This window comes from Bos mutus, chromosome X, assembly GCF_027580195.1.
Source record: "Bos mutus isolate GX-2022 chromosome X, NWIPB_WYAK_1.1, whole genome shotgun sequence".
NCBI lineage: Eukaryota > Metazoa > Chordata > Mammalia > Artiodactyla > Bovidae > Bos > Bos mutus.
In genome coordinates this window covers 77,121,465-77,144,452 of record NC_091646.1, presented here as the reverse complement: position 1 = coordinate 77,144,452, position 22,988 = coordinate 77,121,465, and the positions used below count along the sequence as shown (strand labels likewise).

The 22,988-nt window shown below is 46.7% G+C and overlaps 2 protein-coding genes across 5 annotated transcripts; both read right to left on the bottom strand.

Annotated features, from left to right (window-relative positions):
- Positions 1-980: 980 nt before the first annotated feature.
- EBP (EBP cholestenol delta-isomerase) lies at positions 981-5,115 on the bottom strand. Of its 2 annotated transcripts, none has more exons than XM_070366548.1 (5): positions 4,963-5,115; positions 3,649-3,960; positions 2,301-2,337; positions 2,049-2,179; positions 981-1,458 (listed from the first exon to the last, which is right to left on the bottom strand). In XM_070366548.1, exons 2-5 carry the CDS (start codon positions 3,947-3,949, stop codon positions 1,235-1,237), a joined length of 693 nt encoding a protein of 230 aa, XP_070222649.1. In that variant the 5' UTR covers positions 3,950-3,960; positions 4,963-5,115; the 3' UTR covers positions 981-1,234. The 2 variants fall into 2 exon arrangements, with proteins under 2 accessions (XP_070222649.1, XP_070222650.1); XM_070366549.1 differs by having other exon boundaries at positions 3,649-4,008; positions 4,963-5,067.
- Positions 5,116-6,184: 1,069 nt separating this feature from the next.
- Positions 6,185-16,764, bottom strand: PORCN (porcupine O-acyltransferase). 3 transcript variants are annotated; one of them, XM_005887682.3, is made up of 15 exons: positions 16,628-16,764; positions 15,814-15,987; positions 14,449-14,641; positions 14,056-14,099; positions 13,475-13,656; positions 13,264-13,394; positions 13,131-13,148; positions 11,893-11,907; positions 11,670-11,795; positions 11,409-11,509; positions 10,285-10,361; positions 10,129-10,192; positions 9,918-10,003; positions 8,638-8,748; positions 6,185-6,603 (listed from the first exon to the last, which is right to left on the bottom strand). In XM_005887682.3, the coding sequence occupies exons 2-15, from the start codon at positions 15,947-15,949 to the stop codon at positions 6,502-6,504; spliced, it is 1,386 nt and encodes a 461-aa protein (XP_005887744.1). In that variant the 5' UTR covers positions 15,950-15,987; positions 16,628-16,764; the 3' UTR covers positions 6,185-6,501. The 3 variants fall into 3 exon arrangements, with proteins under 3 accessions (XP_005887744.1, XP_070222114.1, XP_005887747.1); XM_070366013.1 differs by lacking the exon at positions 16,628-16,764 and having other exon boundaries at positions 14,449-15,161; positions 15,814-15,947; XM_005887685.2 differs by lacking the exons at positions 11,893-11,907; positions 13,131-13,148.
- Between the last annotated feature and the right edge of the window lie 6,224 nt (positions 16,765-22,988).

Genomic DNA, 22,988 nt, shown 5'->3' with positions numbered 1-22,988 from the left:
CTGGATGAGCAATAGGGGTCTGTAGGGTTAGGGGTATCTGTGGGTACATGATAAGTGGTCTGTGGGGTGAGTGAAGGGATGTCTGTAGGATGAGTGATAGGATATGGTGTAAGTGATGGAAGATCTGTGCGGCAATTGGGGATCTATAGGGTGAGTGATGGGGAATGTAAAGTAAATAGATTCTTCAAAGTAATTATGGGGAGTTTACAGGGTGAGTGATTGAGGGATCTATGGTGAGTGATGAGACTTATTGGATAAATGATAGGGCATTTGGTAGGAGAGTGATAAGGTCTGTGCAATACATGATGGGGGAATCTATGAGTGAGTCATAGAGTTGTAAGTGATGGAAGGTCTCTTGGGGCAAGTGATGGGGTCTGTGGGGTGAGTGATGGAGGTCTGTGAGGTGAATGATTCTCTCCATCAATGGAGCAAATGAAAGGCTGTTTGTGGGGAGAGTGATGGGTATCTTAGGATTTAATGATGGAGTATGTGGGGTGAGTGATGGGAGTGTAGTGGAGTGACTTTTGTGGGGGTCTCTGGTGTGAGTCATGGGAATCTTTAAGGTAGCGATGGGGTTCTTTGGAGTAATAGGGGATACATGGGGTTAGTAATGGGGTATTTGTGGGATACCTGATCAGGAGATAAGAGGCTGAGTAAACTGAAGAACTTGGATTTGGAAAATTCTCAGCCTGACCATATTTCAAAACAAGAAAGGGTATATTTTGGAGAGAATGCCAAGGGTGTGGATGGACAATCATGCCTTAAAAGACTTTACAGATGTGATTCATGGATCTAATTAACCATCAGGGGAATCTGTGGGGTCAGTGATGGAAATTTGTGAGGTCATAGGTTTGAGGTCTATGGGATAATGATGCTGGTCTATGGCTGAGAGAATGGTGGTCTGTGGAACGAGTGCTGGAAGGATCTATAGGGTCAGTCATGGGGCATCTCTGGGGTTAATAATTAAAAATCTCTCAGTATAGGGTCAAGATCTTTATTTCCTGATTTAAAAAATTGTCCCCATCACAGACTTCCTAGGTTCTCTTGTACCTTTGTCCTATTGGCTCCTGACAGTGGCTCCGCATGGCTCCTTTCTTCCCACTGCCCACCCATCAACCTGAGCTTGACAGGATCAATTCAATTTGTCCTTCCGACCTGTGGGAGCAAGGATTGGGATCTTCTGGTAGGTGGAGAGTTCCTCAATAGCCGGTGTTTAAGCCTAGTTCATCACTCTTTAGTTCTGCTTGCTCTTGGCTTTGGGTGCTTTGGCATCCAGTATGCTCTGGGCATGAGCAAGTTGCTTTATAGAATCCAGTATGAGGAGTCCGGGCACCACCAGCCACAGGGAGTTCAAGAAAACAAAGTAAAACCAGAAGTAGAGTGGGTGGCCCAGCTCCCCGTGCTGGAATCCATCACGGTACTCTGTCAGGAAATAGAGCACATCTCCATATACCTGACCTGTGGGAGGTAGAAGGAGAAGGAAACTCTGTAAGGAGGAGGAACAATTCCAAGCCATTTTCCAAGTTATTAGAGCTCAGGATTCCCAAATTCAGAGACATAAAAGTTCTGAAATCACATGACTGAAGATTTGAGAAATCAGAAATGTGAGAATTCCAGAAATCAGAAGCTGAGACTTTCTGAACTCAAGAGAGTTCATGTCTCCAGAATTTAAGCTCAAAATCTTTTCATTCAAGACAGCTCAGGATTCCAAGACTAAAGAGAACTCACATTTCCAGAAAGCTAACAACATAAGAACATAAGAGGACTGAATCTCAGATGAAGGAAGCTCAGAATCTTGATCCAGCCACCTCATGTAACTGTAACCCTCATGAGAGACTTTGTGATGGAGTGGGAGAAGAAATGAACTCTCCTGGATTGAGAACACAGGCCTGGAGGGGCATGGCTGTTCCAAAACCTCAGGGAGTTTGTCATTCAGTCTGACTCAGCCCTGGATGGGCACAATTGAGAAGTCCCACCCGCAGGAATGCCCCCATGTCTGTAGATCCCCCATCAAGCCCTCAAGCACCCACTGTGGGCTTTCTCCTCACCCATAGAGACCACAAGCTGTAGGACAAAGCGGAGGGGTTGGTGGCGGAGAAAAGCAATCACCACCCACAGGCTGAGTGGTCCCCACAGGTAAGCCGTGACGGTCTCCATGCATATCATGAAGTTATCATTCCTGCAAGAGAAAGGATGGAAGGGGCACTGGCATCACTGTGCTCTACCTACAAGGCACCCCTTAATGCTCCCTGACTTACCTCCCCCCAAAACAATGCAGGTCTCCCTTGACAAACACTTACAGGATGTATCGGCTGTCTCCCTTGGCATACTCTTTCCCTGAGGAAGACAAGAAACTTATATGAAGAATATCAGCAGGAAAAGGAAGTCAGACTTGTGAGAGCCGAGGGCTCATGTAAGAAGGCAGGCTTTACAACCTCCCCATGCCTCAGTTTCCTCATCTGTGAAATGGGGCAGCTGTTTTTATATGTATACAAGATAATGTGTGCAAACCTGACACAACATTAAGTGTTGCTATGATTGTCTTGTATTCAATAAATGTTTGTGGAATAAAATCAGGCAGGTGTAAATGATGGAGTGAGGAAAGTATCCAATGAGAGAAAGAGAGAGAGCTCGAAGGTGAACAGATGAGTAAATGAAAGAGTAAGCAGAGATCACTAAGGAAAAGATAGATCACCCAATATAAAAATATACAGGAGACTGAAATAGGTTTTTCACAAAAGAGGATTCTAGATGGTGAATAAAAACATTAAAACCATAATGAGATATCACTCACATCCACTCGAAGGACTAAAATTTAATAAACACCTGATCATATCAAGTGTTGATGAGGATGTGGAAAAACTAACTCTAATATACTGCTTGTGGGAATATAAAATGGTGCAGCCATTCTTGAAAAGTTTGGCAGTTTTTCATAATATTAAACACACATCTACCACAGGACCCAGACATTCTACTCCTCCACATTTACCCAAGAGAAATGAAAGCAGACCTCCACAGAGACTTGAAGAAGAATGTTCTAGCAGATTTATTCATGAGGCCAAAAAGGAATACTGTTTGTAACAGTAAAAGATTTGGGGAAATACCTATTAATACTGGAAAAGTCAAATAATTCTGTAACATTTATGCTTTCAAAACTCCTTATAAACTTATGATGAATGTCCTCATCAAAAAAAAAGCAAAGTTCAGAAGCAAAGTTCATTTAAAAAAAAGCATGCTACCATTTATACAAAAGGAAAAATTAAAATGATGATGATGATGATGATAAACTGTTATATAGCATGTATTGTCTGCCAAACATTGTTCAAGTGTCTTACATGTATTTGGGTATGACTATTATCCCTCTTCTACAGTTGAACAAACTGAGGCTTATGTGTGTAATTTATGTGTAAACCCTGAAAAGAAACATAAGCAATTATTTGGGGAAACTTGGTGGATAGAAGGTAAATTTTTACTGCATACCTCTAAATGGCTTCATTTTGGACCCATGTGAATATATATGCAAAAAGTTTAAATTTTTAAAATTTATTTTAAACAAATGGAATAAGAGTTGGTGGGTGGGTAAACATCTAAACCAATCCTTGTCCAGGAAATTCCCTTGCACAGCATATTGAAGAACCCAGGACTCACAGAGTTGAGATAAGATGGCTTGGTCTCCGAGAAGGTCCGCGTGGTAGAGGCTGAACCAGCCCTCAATCACCAAGTGAATGAACCCACATACTGCAAACCAGCACAGGGACAGTCTCCGCCAAGTCCCCAGTGGGACGACCGCAGCACGCCCTGACAACAGCCATGTGGCCACAACTAAGACTCCAGAGACGGAGAATAGGCCAGCCAGGATATGCCAGGTGGGGTAGTCATTAGGCACAAAGTTGTCTAGTCTCAGATGCCGAGGCCAGTAGGGGTGCATGGGGCTGGTGTTGGTGGTCATGTCTTTGTAGGCTGATGGTGGTGTGTGGATATGTAGAAAAGAGAATAAAAAAAAAAAAACTGAACAAATACAAAGGCATAGAATGAGATCATAAAATCAAATCCAAATAGTTTATTATGACAAGAAACGTAAGTGGACTCAATTAACCGATTAAGACTGACTCAATTAAAATAATCTAATTATATACTATTTTAAAAACATGAATATAAGGCCACAGAAAAATCAAAAGCTTGTTCCTGCCCTCTGGGAGCCATATGATATGGTAGACACAGGAACCAGAACAGGTCCCAGCTTTCATTGGTCTCACTGGGAAGATAGAATCAGGCCTAGTCTCTGCTCTCATTGGTCACAGTCTGGTGGCCAGACACGACAATCAGACCAGGTCCCAGCCCTCATTGGTCATGCTCTGGCAGGGAGACACAGTAACCAGGTCTGATACCCGCCCTCAGGGGTTACAGTCCGCTGGGGGAGACACAGGAGCCAGACCCGGTGCCATGCCTCACTGGTCTGCTAGGGGAGGACACGACAAGATTTGCAGGGGTCACTGTCTTGCATCCTGCAACAGAAAGCTATTACCCTCCCCATAGTCCTGGAAACCGCAGGACAGACAAAAAAGATGACTAATCAGAACTACACCTTCAGGTTCAGTGTATGGGATTATCCGACCCCTCCCGAAATTGCTCACACTGCAGCCAACCCTCAGGAAAGAGGAAAGTGGAGGGCAGGGGTCCTGCGCCGGGAGCTAAATAGGAAAATGAGGGGCAAATACAGAGACCACCAATCAGAACCAGAACTTTCTGGTTCAGCTGCCTGATGAGAAGCAGATCTTTTGCAGTCCCGACAACCGCGCAGTAGCCGACCGCCCGGCGCAGGCGCGTAGGGGTGGTGAGGGTGGCAAAGCGGCGGGGGAAGTGGGGGCGGGGGAAAGGTCTCGCGCAGGCGCGCCAAGGTCTGGCCATTTAGCAATTGAGAGCTAAGGGATGGAGAGGCATTTCAGGCGGAGGGCAACTCACTCAACAGCGCGTTTGCAGCGGCCTCTCCCACAGGCTCCCGGGTCTCACTAAGATCGCTCGCTGGCTCCGAAATATCACTACTTCAAAATCCAACCTCTCACAGGTTCCGCCTTATGGAACTGGCCAATGGAGGAGCTGGAAAGGAGGCCCGTGCCGCTCTCAACCAATAGTTATTGTCTGTGTGCCGCCGACCCCGCCCTCGCGCGTGGTACCATTTTTGGTTGGTGGGCATTTTCAGCCAGAAGCCAATCTGTGGCAAGTCTTGGCTTGTTTCCCTTGTTTCCATCCCATCGGAAATCGGGTGTTTATCTGCTGTTGAATCAGCATTGCGTTGCACTTATTTGTAAAAGCAGAGCAACCAAAACTTTCCCCAGATCAACCTTCAATCCTAACCCCCCCAAATGGGCAAGGAAACGTAAAACAAATAAGTCCTGGTGGCTCAGCAGTAAAGCATCCACCTGCAATGCAGGAGACGTGGGTTCGATCCCTGGGTCGGGAAGATCCCCTGGAAAAGGGAATGGCAATCCACTCCTGTATTCTTGCCTGGGAAATCCCACGGACAGAGGAACCCGCGGGCTATAGTCCATGGGGTTGCAGAGAGTTGGATACAGCTAACAGGCAGATCAAATCTTACTGCTGCCTCCACCTCTCCCTCAGGCCATCTCCATCCGGACTTCAAGTCAGAACAACCAATCAAAACCCAAGCCCCTCAGCCTTGCTGACCAATTGACATGGAGGCCCTCAAACCCTCTGTGCCAACTCTTAAGAGTGAATCAAAACTCCATAACTCTAACCCAGTGGGCACCCAGACTACTCAGTCAGTCTCTAGACCCAACCCAGGCCTTCTATCCAATTAGAATCCACACCCCTCAGTCCTAAGGACAAATAGGCATCAACTCTTCATAAGTCTTGCTTTTCCTCCACTGTCCCAGTCAGGGCAACCAGTTAGAATGGGAATTCCTCAGTTTTTCAGCCAATTGAAACAATTAGTATCAGGCCTCCCCCATATCCAGGTATCCAATCTGTCCTGGTCCCACTCACATCTAGCAGTACTATCCTCAGGCTCATCATTCAATCACGAAAGATAATAAATCAACTACAAACCAATCACAACCTCCCTCTTCATGGTTTCTAGCTTCCAAACCTTTATCCATGCTGTATCCCCTTCCTAATTCATTTCTATTCCCCACTGAGCAGTGAAGAAAGAGGCTTTTGTATATTTTCTACTTTTATTTGATAATAACAAACTGTATAAAAAGGGACAAGGAAGGCGGGGAGGCCCTGGATCTCCCCCTCTCTGCTTCCCCAAGCATCCCCCACCCCTAGGTCCCAGGAGAGACCACTCCCTTCCCGCCTTGTGGTGGGGTGGGGATTGACAGGCATGGAAACGGTGTGTGTGTGTGTGTTTGTGTATGGGTGTTGAGAGGGGTCAAGGATGGAGAGAGGGTCAAGAATTAGAGGGCCTTCCCTTATCACCCATCAGAGCTGGCACCCTGAGGAGGGGTCTTGAGGGAGCTTGTGATGGTCCACAGATGTGTCTCAGCCTATGAGACGGTAGAAGATCCAGCATCCAAAAGTGACCCAGTGACTGGCCCAGCTGAGCTCTGACCATTTGTGGACAGTGTATGCCATGCCGTAGCCCTGTGGGAAAGAGGTGATGGTTGGTCCCACTCAGCAAGAATAAAGATCTCAGGAAAACCCATCCTTTGCTCAAGGATGTTTCTGTGACTCCACTGCAACCCTGAGTGAGGCCCCAGAGAAGAGATTGAGTACATATGAAAGGTAAGCAGACTTAGTCTTTTTTCTTTTGTGTTTTCTCCTATTTTAAAAATTTAAATACGAGACAAGGCGATCCCACTCTCTGACCTGTACTCTCCCTTATATATAGAGTTCCTAGAAATTGAGTTTTTAAAAAGACAGACATTAGCAGAGGAGGTGAGTAGGCCATTTTCAGAAAAGGAAAAAAAATGAAATCGCTCTTAAACATATCAAAAGATACTCAGCCTCATGCATCATCCTTCCACTCAAACTGACAAACATATCTGTGAAGTGTGAGAGGCACTGTTATTGTTGTGACAAGCACGATCACACACTGCTGGTGGGAGGGTGAAAAGGTAACTTCTCCATTGCTATCAAGACTAGATCCTACAGTTCTGTCTGCTCCTCTGTGAATCCACATGGATGTGACGTTATTACTTGCTGTAGCATTACTTACAATAGAAAATGAGTGGAAAATCACCTGGGTGTTCACTGATAAGGGACAAACTATATTATATCACAATGGAAAAAATGAATGAGGATACTCTGTGTCTTTTTAAAAAAAATTATTTATTTGGCTGTGCCAGGTGTTGTGGTATGTGGGATTTAGTTCCCTGAATGGGGATCAAACCCAGGCCCATTGCATTGGGAGCTCAGGGTCTTAGCCACTGGACCAAGGAAGTCCCTTCTCTGTGTCTTAATGTGGGAAGTTTTCAGGAATTATGTGAAAAGAGCAACATGCAGCACAGTGTCATTCATGTGTTACCTTTAGGGTAAAAACCAGGGGGAGGGAATTAAAAATATTTTTTTATATCTGCTTATTATGCTTATATTTTAGAAGAATAGTTCAATACAATGAACAAAAATGGGTACCCATAAGAGGATGGAGGTAAGACGGTAGGAATAAGACTTTCCCCTGAATATCTTGTACACTGTTTGGTGTCTGAACCATGCGATATGCATTAACTATTTTTTTTTTTAGCTGTGCCTTGAGGATTGCAGGACCTTAGTACCCTGACCAGGGATTGAACCTGGGCCTCAGCAGTGAAAGCACCATGTGCTAACCACTGGACTGCCAGGGAATTTCCTGCATTAACTATTTTTTAAAGTTTTAATAAAAAACCAACAATTTTATTTAAAAAGAAGCAAAACTCAGATTTTACACATTCAACCTGAATGAAAAATCAAAAATTGTTTTTTAATGACAAAATATAAAACATAAAGTTTTATTTTCAATTAAAAATTGAACTAAGGGAATTCCTGGTAGTCCAGTGGTTAGGACTAGGTCCTTTCACTGTGGTGGCCCAGGGTTCAATTCCTGGTCAGGGAACTAAGATCCCGCAAGATGCCTGGTGTGGCAAAAAAAAAAAAAAAGAAGCAAAACCTGGATCCTGTTAGTGCCATATAAATAAACATTACTTTCAAATTGTTTTTCATTTAAAGAGGAGTAAAATCTGGAATGTGCACACTCTACCTGAATAAAAACAGTATATACATTTTAACATACACTTTTAAAGTAGAATCCAGGATTTGCACAATCAATATAAGTAAAACTATTTTTAACAAATTAAATAAATAAAACTTGCGAGTTCTACCTAAGTAACAATATGATGAAATAATTAACTTTTAAAAAAGGAAAACTCAGATTTTATATTCTATCTATAGAAAATAAATTTTATAAGTAAAATAAACATATTTTGCACACTTTATCCAAGTAAAAGACCCAACAGTATCAATCAACCAGAGGGACAATGGGAGAGAAGGACAAAGGAGCAGTGGTTACCCAAGCTGGAGACATTGGACACAAGGTCCTCATGCCTTGTCTTCCACACCTTTGTTCTTATGGTTCTGATGAGCAGGTAGCACATCCCTGGGTGACCCCCAGCCCAGGGTCCCCCCCTCCCCGGGCCACCTTACCTGTTCCTCTGTGGTGTCGTCCACATCAACATCAAACAGGGAGCCCAGGTAGGCTAGGTGGAAGATGGCCAGGGCCCCAAAGAACAGGTTTAAGGCTCGCACCCCCAGGCCCTGTGGAAGACAGATGGATAAGCCTGGCAGCTGGACCTAATCACTGTCCTCCAATCCCACCTGGGCAGCTGCTCCCTGGGAAACACTCTGCTGCTGCTGCTGCTGCTACGTTGCTTCAGTCATGTCTGACTCTTTGCAACCCCATGGACTGCAGCCTACCAGGCTCCTCCGTCCATGGGATTTCCCAGGCAAGAGTACTAGAGTGGGTTGCCATTGCCTTCTCCGAGGGAAACACTCTAGGCACAGGAATAAGGATGTCCAGGGCACCCCCTGCCAGAGTAGGAAAGAGATGGTTCTGATCCTCCTGGAGCTCAAGGGGTATCCAAGGATGAGGATACTGTTAGCTTGAGAATGTCCAAATTGGGGGAGATTCGAGCATTCAGGCAGAGGAGGAAGAATGATGGGTGGGGCTTTGAGTTGGGGGTTTATGGTGATAAACATTGGCTGGCTGGTTAGAGGCAAATCTGACATTCTCCATACTTCTTGTTGCCAAAAGAATGAGAAAAAAAAGACACAAACCAAAGCAAATCGCTACTATGACCTACAGGGCCCGCCTCTCCCCCTCTGACTTGCTCTGCTCAAGCCATCCTGGCCTCCTCACTATTCCTCAAATATTTCAGGCTCTCTCCCATCTCGGGGCCTTTACTCTGGTTGTTCCCTTTGCCCAAAATGCTCCCCTTCCTTACCTCCTTCAGTTAAAGAACTCAAAAGTCACTTCCCCACTTAAACTTGAAACCACTCATCCCTGATATTTCCCTCTCCCCTTCCCTTATGTATTTTCTCCTTGGCACTAATCACAACCTAACAAGCTACTACACTTAACTGACTTATTTTTTATTTACTGTCTCCCCTGTTAAAATGTTTGTCCCAGAGGGCTGAAATTTTGGTTTATTTTGTTCATCACTGTGTCTCCAGCACCTAGAACAGTGCCAGGTACCAGGAGGTGCTCAACAAATGTTCATTGGGAAAATAAACGCTAGGTGGGTATACAGCAGTTGCTTGATACATTCTTATTAGAGAGATGGATGCCAGTGAATAGAGGTGAGGTTATGAACATGGTTCAGGACTGGAAGAGAAAGCTGGGCACCATGAGATAGATATAAGATGGAAAGAGAAATAATTTTTGAAGGGGGGAGTTGACCACAAGGCTGCCTAGGCTGAATCCTCACCAAGCGATGCTGGTGTGAACAGTCTGGTGGGCACCGTTTTGATAAGACGCAGGCACTGAGAATCCGAGCCAGGCGCTTTCGGAGAACTAGGGCAGATGCAGGGAAGGGGAAGGTAAGACTGTCAGGTTAGCCTCAGGTGACAGTGGTTCCAGCCCGCCACCAACCAACACCAGCCACCCACCCCATCTGTTGGGTTGGGTTCTGCACTCACCATGCTCCACGTAAGTGATAAATGCCAGGGACAGCAGTACTGCAGCCAGGTGGAAGCTGAAGCCCTGGGGTGGGGTTGGAGGCAGTGAGGTGAGTGAGCAGGAGGCCCCACCACCCCCACCCAGCTACCATCCTGATCCCACTCTGCTCTGCTCACGTGCAAGAGGGCGCTGGCTGCATAGGTGACCAGCACGGCTGAGAAGGTCCCCAGGTGGAGAGCATTCTTGAAAACATCTATGGGGGGTGGGGAGAGGTGGGGCAAGAGTCTCCTAAGCTTTCCCCCTGCCCTTCCTGGGGGGCCATTAGGGCAGGGTGAGGATACCCACAACCTCTCAGGGCCCCCAGGATGAAGTCTCTCTATAATGGCCTCCAATTTCACATTATCTAAAACTTAGCTCCTGATTATCCCTCCCAACCTTTCCAAGTGTGGCCAATGTCAACTAAACCCTTCCAATGTCAACTAAACCCTTCCAATTCATCAGGACCAAAAGCCTCACTATCACCTTTGATCTGCTCCTCCCCTGACTCTCATAACCAAACTCTTAGCATATTCTGTCAGTTCCAGCTTTGGAGTTTATCCAGAATTTCACTTCTCCATTTCCACTGCTGCCCTCCTCAACACCCCGTCTTTCCTCACAATAGCCAGAGGATCCTGTTACAACAGGCCAAGGCAGCCCGTGGCCCTCCTCTGCTCATACCCCTGCTCTGTCTCTTTCAGAGAAAAAGCCAAAGTCCTCCCTGTGGGCAGAGAGACCCTATAGGACCAGGCTCTGTCACCTCTTAGACCTCACCTCCTGCCACTCATCCCCTTGCTCCCTCTGCTCCAGCCCTACTGGTCTCCTCACTGTGCCTCAAATGTGCCAGGTATACACCTGCGTCAGGGCCTGTGCACTGCTGTTCCTGCCATCTGTTACATTTCTCCCATACATATTTGCATTGATTCTTTCTCACCTCTAGGTGTTTGCTCAGACTAGCTCCTCAGGGAGACTTGCTCTGGTTGATTTATTTAAAATTGCATCCACTCCCACCCACACACCCCTAACACTCCCAGATCATCTTCACCTTCTCTCTATTTTTCTTACCACAGCACATATCACCACCTGAACTACTGTGTCTTTTTTAAAATTATACTGCTCCCCCCAACAAAAATGTCAACTCCACAAGGACAGAAGTTGTTTGGGAGGTTTTTTTGGTCCCTACTATCTTCAACTTGTTGTATGAATGTGAAAAGGGGTGTGGGTTGACTGCCAACCCTCTTGGAGTTATGACTTTGTGACTCACAGTTATTTAGCCAATAAGACATGGGCAGGTTCCAGCTTGTGACAACTTCCACCATGGACCGGGGCAGCTCCACATTCAGTGGCTTAGAGACTGTCAGGTCCCTGTGGGCAAAAGAGACACGCAAACTTATTTGGGATTTAACCCACCTGAGAGTCCCACTTTTGTTCTTAGTTGTTCCCTCCCCTGGGAGCATCCCCCCTCCTCCCTGATGCTCCTCTAGGCAGCACCCTGTGGGAGATGGAGCCCCCCAGCCCTCCCCACCATTCCAGGTGATCCTTCTCCTCGGTGAAGCCGGCCCCCGCCAACGTGGCCGTGGCTTCGGACAGAAAGCCCACAAAGTAGTTGCTGAAGTGGAAGGAGACAGCACTCTCGTAGGCTCGCAGCCACCTGGGGGAAAAGGAGCCAGAGAGAGAGGCATCATGCCCAGGTCCAGGCGTGACACCCCCCAATTGCCAGCATCCCTGGCCCCACTCCGTAGACTCACCTTACCATGGTGCCCCTAGGGGTCAGGAAGGCAGCAGAGAAGAAAGGAAAGAGAGTCAGAGAGGCCCTGGAAGCTGGTCTGAGTTGTTCATCGACAAGACAGACAGAAACATGGCAGCAAAAGAGGTGACAGTCATGCTATAATAGTCACACACATCCATCCTTCCATGCTCTGTTGGTTAGTTTCAGGTGGCTCAAATTGATGTGTGAGCTGCTCTATGATATGACATGGCCCCACGGCTTCACCTGGCCAGACATCCAGACCCAGCCACTGTTAGAGGCTGATCTCACAGCTACATGGGCAGACACACATACTATCAGACTCCCAGCTCTCTGACCAGATTCAGTGACCATAAGACACATAGAAGTCCTTTAGTTAGGCTCAGAGATCGTCAAGCACCCAGTTATGTACACGTACACAATTCTACACTTGAGACAGTCATCCTGTCAGTTGTACAATCAGACATGGTCAAAGACAGGAAACATCTTCCACTGGAAAAAGCGTAGGTTCTGGATTCAGGCCTGGGATTAATGTCTGGCTGTAGTTGGGTGACAGTGGGCAAGTCATCCCACCTTTCAGAGCCTCATTCAGCATCAGACACAATCAGCAGCCAGTAAGGAGAGGAGAAATTCATGTAATCAAAGAGCTGGATGAAATCCTAGTCACACCAGGGGTGGATGGTCAGTCCTGCCCCTCCGTTGAACAATACTGAAGAGCCAGAGAAGGCAGATCCATAGGCAGAATCATCACAGACACACACACAACATGCCACAGATCCATTCCCAGCCACAGTTAGAGACAAGCCAGGTTTAGCCTATCTAGTGACAGCTACATGCTCCCATCACAGACAACCGCATAGCCAGCCAGCCAGCCAGAACTCCAGTCCCACACAAGGAGTCCCTGGCTGACAGGCAGAAACCCACACACACCTCTAGCCAGTGTCACAGACAGGTCAGCATCGCCAACCGACACATATCTGTTACTCTCTATTGCACTCATATAACTTGCTTCTAATGGTGGAATAGCAGAACAGATGGACAGACAGGTACAGTATGTAATGGAGTATCTACTGAGTTATAGGGCCAATCATGGTCAAACCAAAGCCTCAGACAAACACTCAGTCTCTGTCTAGTCACTGGGTAGATGATCAGTCTCAGACTCACAGAACCAATCAGTTACAGACTATGCCCCCACACCCAAGTCAGCCCCACTTGCCCTCAGCACCTGCCCTCATTTACCTGACTTTGCGTTTCTTGCTGTAGTAACAGAAGACAGATAGAAGCATTAAGAGACAAGCTCAGAGCTGGGGAGACCCCAGGTCCCTCCCCAACCCCCTCACTGCCGGGCAGAGGCCTCGAAGGCTGTGCTCACTTGCGAAGGAGGCGGTCACCATCAAGGGGAATGAAGTACGGGAAGAGGTAGGGCCCCACACAGGTGGACAGCACAAGGCACAGCAGGGCCAGCGCCAGGCTCCGGGCCACCTTCTGCAGCCATCGGCGGCTCTATGGGGATCAAGGCTCCATGAACACTGCCTCATGGTGGCTCCCACGGTCCCTGCCCACCTGTCTACCCAGGGCCTCACCAGCGGGTGACCTTGGACGGCCTGTAGGTAGCTGTGGAAGGATATCCAGGGCCCGAACACGATGGTGCCCACGAAGTAGAGGTAGCCCATGAACTCCACAGGCGAGGGCACTGCGCCCACCTCGCCCCTGTCCAGGTCGAAGCCCAGAGACACCGCCTTCATGGCCACGATCATCTGGGCCCCTACATGTGGTGCCCATGGTCAAGTGGATGAGAAGAGAGCAGGTAGCCATGGGGGGATGTGGGGATCACCAGGTTGAAAGGCGGTAGGAAAGAAGAGTGCAAGGGTGGAGAGTGGGCACAGGGTCAGACAGGCAGTTGAGCAGGTGGGCCCAGGACTGGCAGATGTTCTGACTCTATGGAGAGTCAGGCACGGACATGAGATGGGACAGACAGATGGGGTGGGGGAAGAGGCATGGTAGAGAGAAACACAGACGTGAGGGGAGTCTGAGGGCTGCGTGTCCAGTGAGCTAGGCAGATGAGGGAGAAGCATGGGGAAGGAAAGAGACAGGGTGGGGGGATTTAGGAGAGGTGGAGTGGGGCTGGAGGGCTGGGGCGGGGGACAGAGCCAGGGCTGCCTACCTCGCATCTTGTGCCATGTCACGGTATCCACCATGTGCATCTCACTGAGGAAAAAGGTGGTGATCTTGGCCCTATGACTCCCCTGGCCTCAGACACCGCAAAGGGGGGAAAACCAAGGTGCAGAGACAGCGTATTTTCCCTGCCCTGCACAACCTCATGGAGGAAGAGTTCTCCAGGGCTCCCTCCTCCAGGGGGAGCTCAAGTGCCACCTGTCCAGGGTAGCCCTCTGGAAAGAACAAGCCTCCCAGATTTCCACCACCTCCAGAAACATCCTATGCCCTCCCTGTCCTGGACAGTCTCATGAGGGGTGCCCTGGGGACCCACCCACCCCCACCCACCCACCCCCACCCACTCTTCTGCTGATGGTACAGGGATGAAGACTCACGCCCATACCCCATAAGCAGGTAGATGAGGATGGTGACGGAGAGGAAGACACCCCGATGGGAAGAATGTCGGCAGAGGAACAGGACGAGGTAGCACAGGAGGCTGAGCAGCACGACCCAAACCATGTGCAGCTGGAAGAAGTGGTAGAGGCTGAAGAAGCCACCTGCCACGGTGCTTGCATGCTTCAGGTAGGATGGCAACCCTTTGGGTGAAAGAAAGAGAGAACATGATAGGGAACTAGAGGAGGGTTGGTAGAAGGACAACCTGGGCAGAGTTCACAGCTCAGGCAAAGGCTTAGAGGTTGGAATGTGGTGGGATTGCAGGTGACACAAAGCAGGTTTGGGGGAGCTGGGGAGGCGGCTTGGGTTTAAAGAAAAGAGACATCTATAAAGGTCATTTTGGGAACCCTGGAGGAAATCTGAATAACTTATATTGGATAACACTATAGCATTGAGATTAAATTTCCTGAGGGGTGATGCTTTAGGCTATGGTTGTGGGGGGAAGATGTCCTTATTCTTGGGGGACACATGCAAGAGGATTTGGGGTGAAGTGTCAGCAGGTTATTCAAGTGATTCAGGAAGATGATCGAGCGATTGATAGAGCGAGCTAATGTGGCAGGATGTTGACAGTTGGAGAATCAGGTGATGCGTATATGAGTGTTCATTGTACTATTCTTTCAACTTAGCTTTGCAGTAACTTTGAAATTTTTCAAAATGATAAACCTGGGGAAAAATAAAACATCCATTTAAGATAAAAGAACAAGAAAAAAGAACGTGTAGAACTTCTGAGTCTCAGATTTCCAAAATTCTCAGCATCCTATAGGAACCTTGGGGACTTGGAATCTTATCTTTTAGATAAAGGCATGCCCCGGTTTGTGGAAACATTTCAGAATCTTAGAATCCAGAAATCTTATTATGATTCTAGAAATCCAGAATGCCAGCATTTTGGAAGCATAGAATGTGAGAATTTCAACATGTCAGAATCCCCAAACCCTGTGACATGGTACTTTGGGATACATGGTACTTTCCATAGCCCTGTGACATGTGCATTTCAGAATTTTATAACCTTGGGATGTAGGCATTTCAAGACCCCAAGATTTAAGAACCTCAGCTTTCAAGAGTCCCAGAACCCAGGGATACTGAAAGGCATGGTTTGGCATGGCAGGATGAGACTTGGTGTGATGTAGCATGGGGTGGCCAGGTTAGTAGGATGTGGGGTGGTAGAGTGGGGCTTAGCCTGGTGTGATGTGGTAGGCTGGACACATAGGAGCCTGGTTTGGCAAGATATGGCAGAATAAAGTGGGCCTTGGTATGGATAAATGTTGCAGGTGTGATATGGCTTGGCATGGTGGCCCATGGTGGGGCAGGCACTTACCAAGCCTCCAGAGGAGGCGGCAGGCGAGGCAGATGGCAAGGAGCAACCAGATCTGGTCAAGGCCCTGCTGGGCAGTAGGCAGGAGACAGCCCTGCAGCAGCTGCTGGAAAAATTCCTGGCGGCTGAAGGTGGCCATTGCGGACCCCCAACGAATGGATGGACAGATGGATAGACCTGCCAAAGGAGAGACACAGAGGAGGCTAGCTGGGATGTCCATGGGGCAGAGATGATGCTCAAGGGACGGATTTGAGCACTCAGATTTCAGTTTAGGGTATGGCGGGGGGAGGGTGCGAGTGTCAGGTACATCAGACTGAGCCGCCAACTGTGTGTGTATGTGTGTGTGTGTGGGGGTGTCCGGGTGCCCCATACATAGCCTGTGACCTGAGGTGAATGAAGGATCTGTGTTCTTGTACGCTGGGAACAGTCCGGGTCCGATGGTGATTGAATGGTGTACATTCTAGGCCTGTATATCAAATTGAAGGGCTCCCTGGTTTGAAAGGTAGAGTCACACTGTGTGGAGGGCAGAGCGGGAGATCCTGTGACACTCGGGGACCGTGTGCATCTCTCCTTGAACGGAGGTGGGGGGTGTCCTGTATCCCCCGCGCGCCCCATCCCACCCCCACCCGGCCGCCAACAAAGCCCTTCCCAGCCCCGGGGGCTGCAGGGAGGTGGAGATGGCGGTAAGGGACACGGCAGAAGGGGGAGTTGGAAAGGTGATGGAGAAGGGGCCCTAGCATACGCACTGCAGACCCGCAAGGGGAGGCCGACTCAGGATGCAAGCTGGAGAGCCGAGCGTGCACCACCGGGGACCTACCTGGCAGTAAGGAAGCTGCGGTCCAAGGGGCTGGGGACGTGCCGCCGCCGCGTCGTCGCTGCCTCCTCCCGGCAGCCTCCCCCGCAGGCCGCAAGGCCGGGACCAGCTGCAGCTCTCAGGGCGGCGCGGTGAGCGGGCCCTTTAAATCCCGGGCCGGTCCGGTCGGCCAATAAGAGAACGGGAGCGGGGCGGGGACGAAGGAGGAGGGGAGCGGGAGGATTGAGGGAAGGAGCTGGAGGTTGAGTGGAGCCGGGCGCGGAGGACGTAGGAGAGCGGAACGTTGGCTCCTGCAACTTTCCGACCTTTTAGTGTGCCAGTCCCTAAAGGGTCGCGTCGGGAGGTCTTCTGATCATCCAAGAAGAAACCGTCCAATCACCAAATTCCTAAACCGTGGAAGCCAAGATGGGAAAGATGGGGGAGGGAGGAGAGAAAGCCCGTTCCTCCACTCATCCGCCTCGCCCCTGAAACTGCCCACCCGCGCACGTCTTCGTGACACTGTTATGCCCCCGTTTCACAGATGGGAAAATAAACCGAGCTCTCTCCTTACCCATCCTTTGAGGGAACTATGGGAATTTCCAACCCTCCCCACCATCAGAGACCGGCCAGAAACACAAGTACTGACTGTGTCACCTGGGAGCACGAATTAGGCGCCTAGGCTTTCCCCTAGGGACTCCCAGTGAGCACTTAGCTTGTCACTGAGAACTGATTTGCAGGTTGACTTCCCCACCAGACTCACTCCTGCATTGAGGGTGACCCCAGCAACTACTGAGTGTTTCCTATGAACCAGGAGGCTAGTACAGAGCACCGAGTTCCCGGTGGCTCAGCGGTAAAGAATCCGCCTGCAATGCAGGAGACATAGGAGACGCGGGTTCGATCCCTGGGTGGGGAAGATCTCCTGGAGAAGGAAATGGCAACCCACTCCAGTATTCTTGCCTGAAAAATCCCATGGACAGACGAGCCTGGTGGACTTCAGTCCATGGGCTCCTAAAGAGTCAGACATGACTTGGTGACTAACTTAACAGTGTCCCCAACAATGGTTTGAATTTGGGCTCTATCTGCACCAACTCTGAGGATTTATGAAGCATAAATCTGATTAAGGGCCTTTTTCCAAAGGAGCATTTATTGGGCACGAATTGCAAATTTAGCTATCAAGTGGAAGAAGAAGAAAGCTAAAGTCAAGCTGGACCCCACCCTGGCCTGAGGAGCTAAATCAAACAGGTTCTAATCAGATTAATGCCTGCCTGTATGGAGCTGGGCAAGCCATGCCCATTCCCCAGGCTTCAATGTCCCTTTCTGTTAAACAAAATAGTGGGATTAGCAGTTATTTACTTGGAAATACCGATGGCAATTGGAAAAAAAAAAAAGTATGTCTCCTCTCTTTAAAAAATGTTAACATAACGTTAAATAGAGTTTAAACACATAACATATATTACAAATAAAAAGTATTTAACAGTTGATCCTTGAACAGCACAGGTTTGAACTGTGTGGTCCACTGATAGGTGGGTGTTTTAAATCCTGGGGTGTGGAGGAACCATGGGTATGGAGGGCCAACTATGAATTATACACAGATTAAACTCCTCCCAGTTGTTCAGTGGTCAACTGTAATGAATAATTACACAGGCCAGGTGCAGAATTATTAATTCCTTTCCTTAACAGCAGAATACAGGCCATAAATTTTGTGAATTGGACTTCATTCTAATTTTTTCCTCAGTTTTCAAACACTCAAGTCAACAGTGACCCACAGCACAAGCAAGAACTATTTCCTTTGGTTGCAAGACCTGGCATTTAAAACTGGAAGATCCTCACTATGCGTATCCTGAGCATCACAGACTTGATTGTTTCCATCTAGTCTTTTGATGTATGTGACAAAGAACCAGTCTCTAGATTCTAGGAGATATAAAGGGCATCTACAAATCAATAAGAAAAGGACAAACAACGCACTAGAAAATGGACAGTAGACATGAATAGGTAATTCAGAGAAGACACCTGAAATGGCCAATATGTATAATATATGAATAGATAACTGAATCTTTTTAGCTATCAAGGAATTGTAAAATTAAAACAACAGGTATGATTTCATATCTGCTAGATGTGATGTTTTATATTTTTACCACTGGAACTTAGTAGAGAGTGGACACTCATTAATTATTTCTCAGACTTTGTAAACTATATAGTCATTATGGGTTATGGGTTCTAGGACATTTTTAATGGTCTCCCTGTAATTAAAGAGATGAAAATTAAACAAAGAGATCTCATTCTTTGCTTATTGTTGTTGTTCAGTCACCCAGTCGTGTCTGACTCTTTGTGACCCCACGGACTGCAGCATGCCAGGCCTTTCTGTCCCTCACCATCTCCCAAAGTTTGCCCAAGTTCATGTCCATTGCATCCTTGATGCCATCCAGCCATCTCATCCTCTGATGCCCTCTTCTCCTTCTGCCCCAGCAGCATGGACTTTTCCAATGAGTTAGATGTTCGCATCAGATGACCAAAATACTGGAGTTTCAACTTCAGCATCAGTCCTTCCAATGAGTATGCAGGGTTGATTTCCCTTAAGATTGACTGGTTTGATCTCCTTGCTGTCCAAGGGACTCTTAGGAGTCTTCTCCAGAACCGCAGTTCAAAAGTATCAATTCTTCAGTGCTGAGCCTTCTTGATGGTCCAACGCTCACATCCGTATTTGACTACTAGAAAAACCATAGCTTTGACTATAAAGGTCTGTAAGTGGGTAATTTTTCTTTTAATTAATTGTCCTCTCAAGCCAGTCACCTCTTTTGGTGGGATCCAAAGGCGTCAATTTTTCAGTGCTCTGCCTTCTTTGCAGTCTAGTTCTCATAACCTTAGCTTATTAGATTGGCAAAAACAAAAAAATTGCCAAGCCTCAGAATAATACCATTTTTTTCCTCTCTCTCCTTCTCTTTTTCTGTCTGTATCTATCTATAATTTTTTCTAAAGTATTTGATCATAGTTGCAGATGTGATGCCCCTTCAATTAAATTCAGTATGAATTTTCTAAAACAAAGACGTTTTCTTACATTCTTACCAGCAGAGTATGAGGGTTTCGATTTCTCCACATCTTCTCAAGCACTGTGTTATCTGACTCTTTTGGGTCTAGCCATCCTAGTGGGTGTGCTGATACTGTTGTTTTATAGGAAAAGGAAATCCTGGGTCACGAGCTGCCTTCCTTTATCAGGTCTTTTGGATTTCTTCCAATCTGGAACAACATCTTGCTCTTCCATTAACTGACACGATCTTGATGTTTTTGAAGAGCATAGGTCAGTGCTTTGGAAGAATGTCCTTAAATTTGGGTTTATCTGCTGTTATTTCAAGATTAGATTTGGATTATGCATTTTTGGCAGGAATTCCACAGCAGTGACGCTGTGTTCTCCTCAGTGTCTCCAGAATCACAAAGTATTTGTTAATTCATTTAATTAATACCAACTCAGACATGTTGGTATTAATTTTGATCATTCAATTAAGATGCTGTCTTCCAGGTTTCTCCAACGAAATGTACTCTTTCTCCTTTGTAATTAACATTAAGAAGTATCTTGTAGGGATATACTTTGAGATTATGTATCTCTCCTATTTTTCCTCAGAACTTCCACTCACCAATTTAGCATCCATTGGTGATTCTTGCCTGAAGCAATTAGTATTATGATGGTGGCACTACAGATGGTGACTGCAGCCATGAAATTAAAAGACACTTACTCCTTGGAAGGAAAGTTATGACCAACCTAGATAGCATATTCAAAAGCAGAGACATTACTTTGCCAACAAAGGTCGTCTAGTCAAGGCTATATGGTTTTTCCTGTGGTCATGTATAGATGTGAGAGTTGGACTGTGAAGAAGGCTGAGCGCCGAAGAATTGATGCTTTTGAACTGTGGTGTTGGAGAAGACTCTTCAGAGTCCCTTGGACTGCAAGGAGATCCAACCAGTCCATTCTGAAGGAGATCAGCCCTGGGATTTCTTTGGAAGGAATGATGCTAAAGCTGAAACTCCAGTACTTTGGCCACCTCATGCAAAGAGTTGACTCATTGGAAAAGACTCTGATGCTGGGAGGGATTGGGGGCAAGAGGAGAAGGGGACAACAGAGGATGAGATGGCTGGATGGCATCACAGACTCAATGGATGTGAGTCTGAGTGAACTCCAGGAGTTGGTGATGGACAGGGAGGCCTGGTGTGCTGCGATTCATGGGGTCGCAAAGAGTCAGACACGACTGAGTGACTAATTTGATCTGATCTGATATGATGATTTTCTTTTATTAATACATGTATAGCCAGTCCCAAAGAAAGGCAATGCCAAAGAATGTTCAAACTATTGCACAATTGTGCTCATTTCACATACTAGCAAGGTAATGCTCAAAATCCTTCAGGCTAGGCTTCAATAGTACATGAACCGAGAACTTCCAGATGTACAAGCTGGATTTAGAAAAGGCAGAGGGACCAGAGATCAAATTGCCAGCATTCATTGGATCATAGCAAAAGCAAAGGAATTCCAGAAAACATCTACTTCTGCTTCATTGACTATGCTAAAGCCTTTGATTGTGTAGATCACAACAAACTGTGGAAAATTCTTAATGAGATGGGAATACCAGACCACCTTACCTGTCTACTGAGAAACCTGTGTGCAGGTCAAGAAGCAGCAGTTAGAACCAGACACGGAAGAGTAGACTGGTTCAAAATTGGGAAAGGAGTACGTCAAAGCTGTATATTTTCACTCTGCTTATTTAACTTATATGCAGAGTACATCATGCAAAATGCCAGGCTAGATGAATCACAAGCTGGAATCAAGATTGCTGGGAGAAATATCAACAACCTCAGATATGCAGATGATACCACTCTAATGGCAGAAAGTGAAGAGGAACTAAAGAGCCTGTTGATGAAGGTGAAAGAGGAGAGTGAAAAAGCTGGCTTGAAACTCAGCATTAAAAAAAAAAAAAAAACCTAAGATCATGTCATCCGATCCCATCTCTTCATGGCAAATAGATGGGGAAAAAGTAGAAACAGTGGCAGATTTTGTTTTCTTGGGCTCCAAAATCACTGCAGATGGTGACTGCAGCCATGAAATTAAAAGACACTTGCCCCTTGAAAGATGGGTCAATGACAAACCTAGACAGTGTATTAAAAAGCAGAGACATCATTTTGCTGACAAAGGTCCATATAGTCAAAGCTATGGTTTTTTCCAGTAGTCATGTATGGATGTGAGAATTGGACCATAAAGAAGGCTGAGAGCTGAAGAATTGAGGCTTTTGAACTGTGGTGCTTGAGAAGACTTTTTTTTTCTTTGCATTTTGTTTGTTTTCAATTAATTTATTTTAATTGGAGGATAATTACTTTACAATATTGTGATGGTTTTTGCCATACATCAGCATGAATCAGCCACAAGTATACCTGTCCCCCCATTCTGAAACCCCCTCCCACCTCCCTCCCCACCCTACCCCTTTGGGTTGTCCAAGAGTACCAGCTTTGGGTGCCCTGCTTCATGCATCGAACTTACATTGGTCATCTATTTTACAAATGGTAATGTACATGTTTCAATGCTATTCTCTCAAATCACCCTACGCTCACCTTCTCCCACTGAGTCCAAAAATCTGTTCTTTTCAACAATCCCACTGCTGGGCATACACCCCAAGGAAACCAGAATGGAAAGAGACACATGTACTCCAATGTTCACTGCAGCACTATTTACGATAGCTAGGGCATGGAAGCAACCTAGATGTCCATCAGCAAATGAATAGATAAGGAAGTTGTGGTACATATACACAATGGAACATTACTCAGCTATAAAAAGGAATGCATTTGAGTCAGTTCTAATGAGGTGAGTGAACCTGGAGCCTATTATACAGAGTGAAGTAAGTCAGAAAGAGAAAGATAAATACTGTATATTAATGCATATATATGGAATTTAAAAAGACGGTACTGATGATCCTACATGCAGGGCACCAAAGGAGACACAGATGTAAAGAACAGACTTATGGAGAAGACTCTTGAGAGTTCCTTGGACAGCAGGAAGATCAAACCAGTCAATCCTAAAGGAAATCAACCCTGAATATTCATTGGAAGGACTGATGCTGAAGCTCCAGTACTTTGGCTACCTGATGGGAAGAGCTGTCTCAATGGAAAAAAAAACTCTGATGCTGTGAAAGATCTAGGGTAAGAGGAGAAAGGGGCAACAGAGGATGAGATAGTTGGATGCCATCACTGACTCAATGGACATGAGTTTGAGCAAACTCCAGGAGAGAGTGAAGGACATGGAAGCCTGGCATGCTGCAGTTCATGGGGTCATAAAGAGTTGGACACAACTTAGTGACTGAACAAACTGGAATTTTACTGGGAAAAAGAGCTTTGTCTTCTTCTCCATGTA

Coding starts and splice junctions, on each gene's coding strand:
- PORCN (XM_005887682.3), bottom strand. CDS start 15,949: ATGGCCACCTTCAGCCGCCAGGAATTTTTCCAGCAGCTGCTGCAGGGC. Junction 14,100..14,448: donor CTCATCTACCTGCTTATGGG/GTATGGGCGTGA, acceptor CTTTTTCCTCAG/TGAGATGCACATGGTGGATA. Junction 6,604..8,637: donor ACGACACCACAGAGGAACAG/GTAAGGTGGCCC, acceptor TCTTTCCCACAG/GGCTACGGCATGGCATACAC.
- EBP (XM_070366548.1), bottom strand. CDS start 3,949: ATGACCACCAACACCAGCCCCATGCACCCCTACTGGCCTCGGCATCTG. Junction 2,180..2,300: donor GGAGACAGCCGATACATCCT/GTAAGTGTTTGT, acceptor TTTCTCTTGCAG/GAATGATAACTTCATGATAT. Junction 1,459..2,048: donor ACAGCTTGTGGTCTCTATGG/GTGAGGAGAAAG, acceptor TACCTCCCACAG/GTCAGGTATATGGAGATGTG.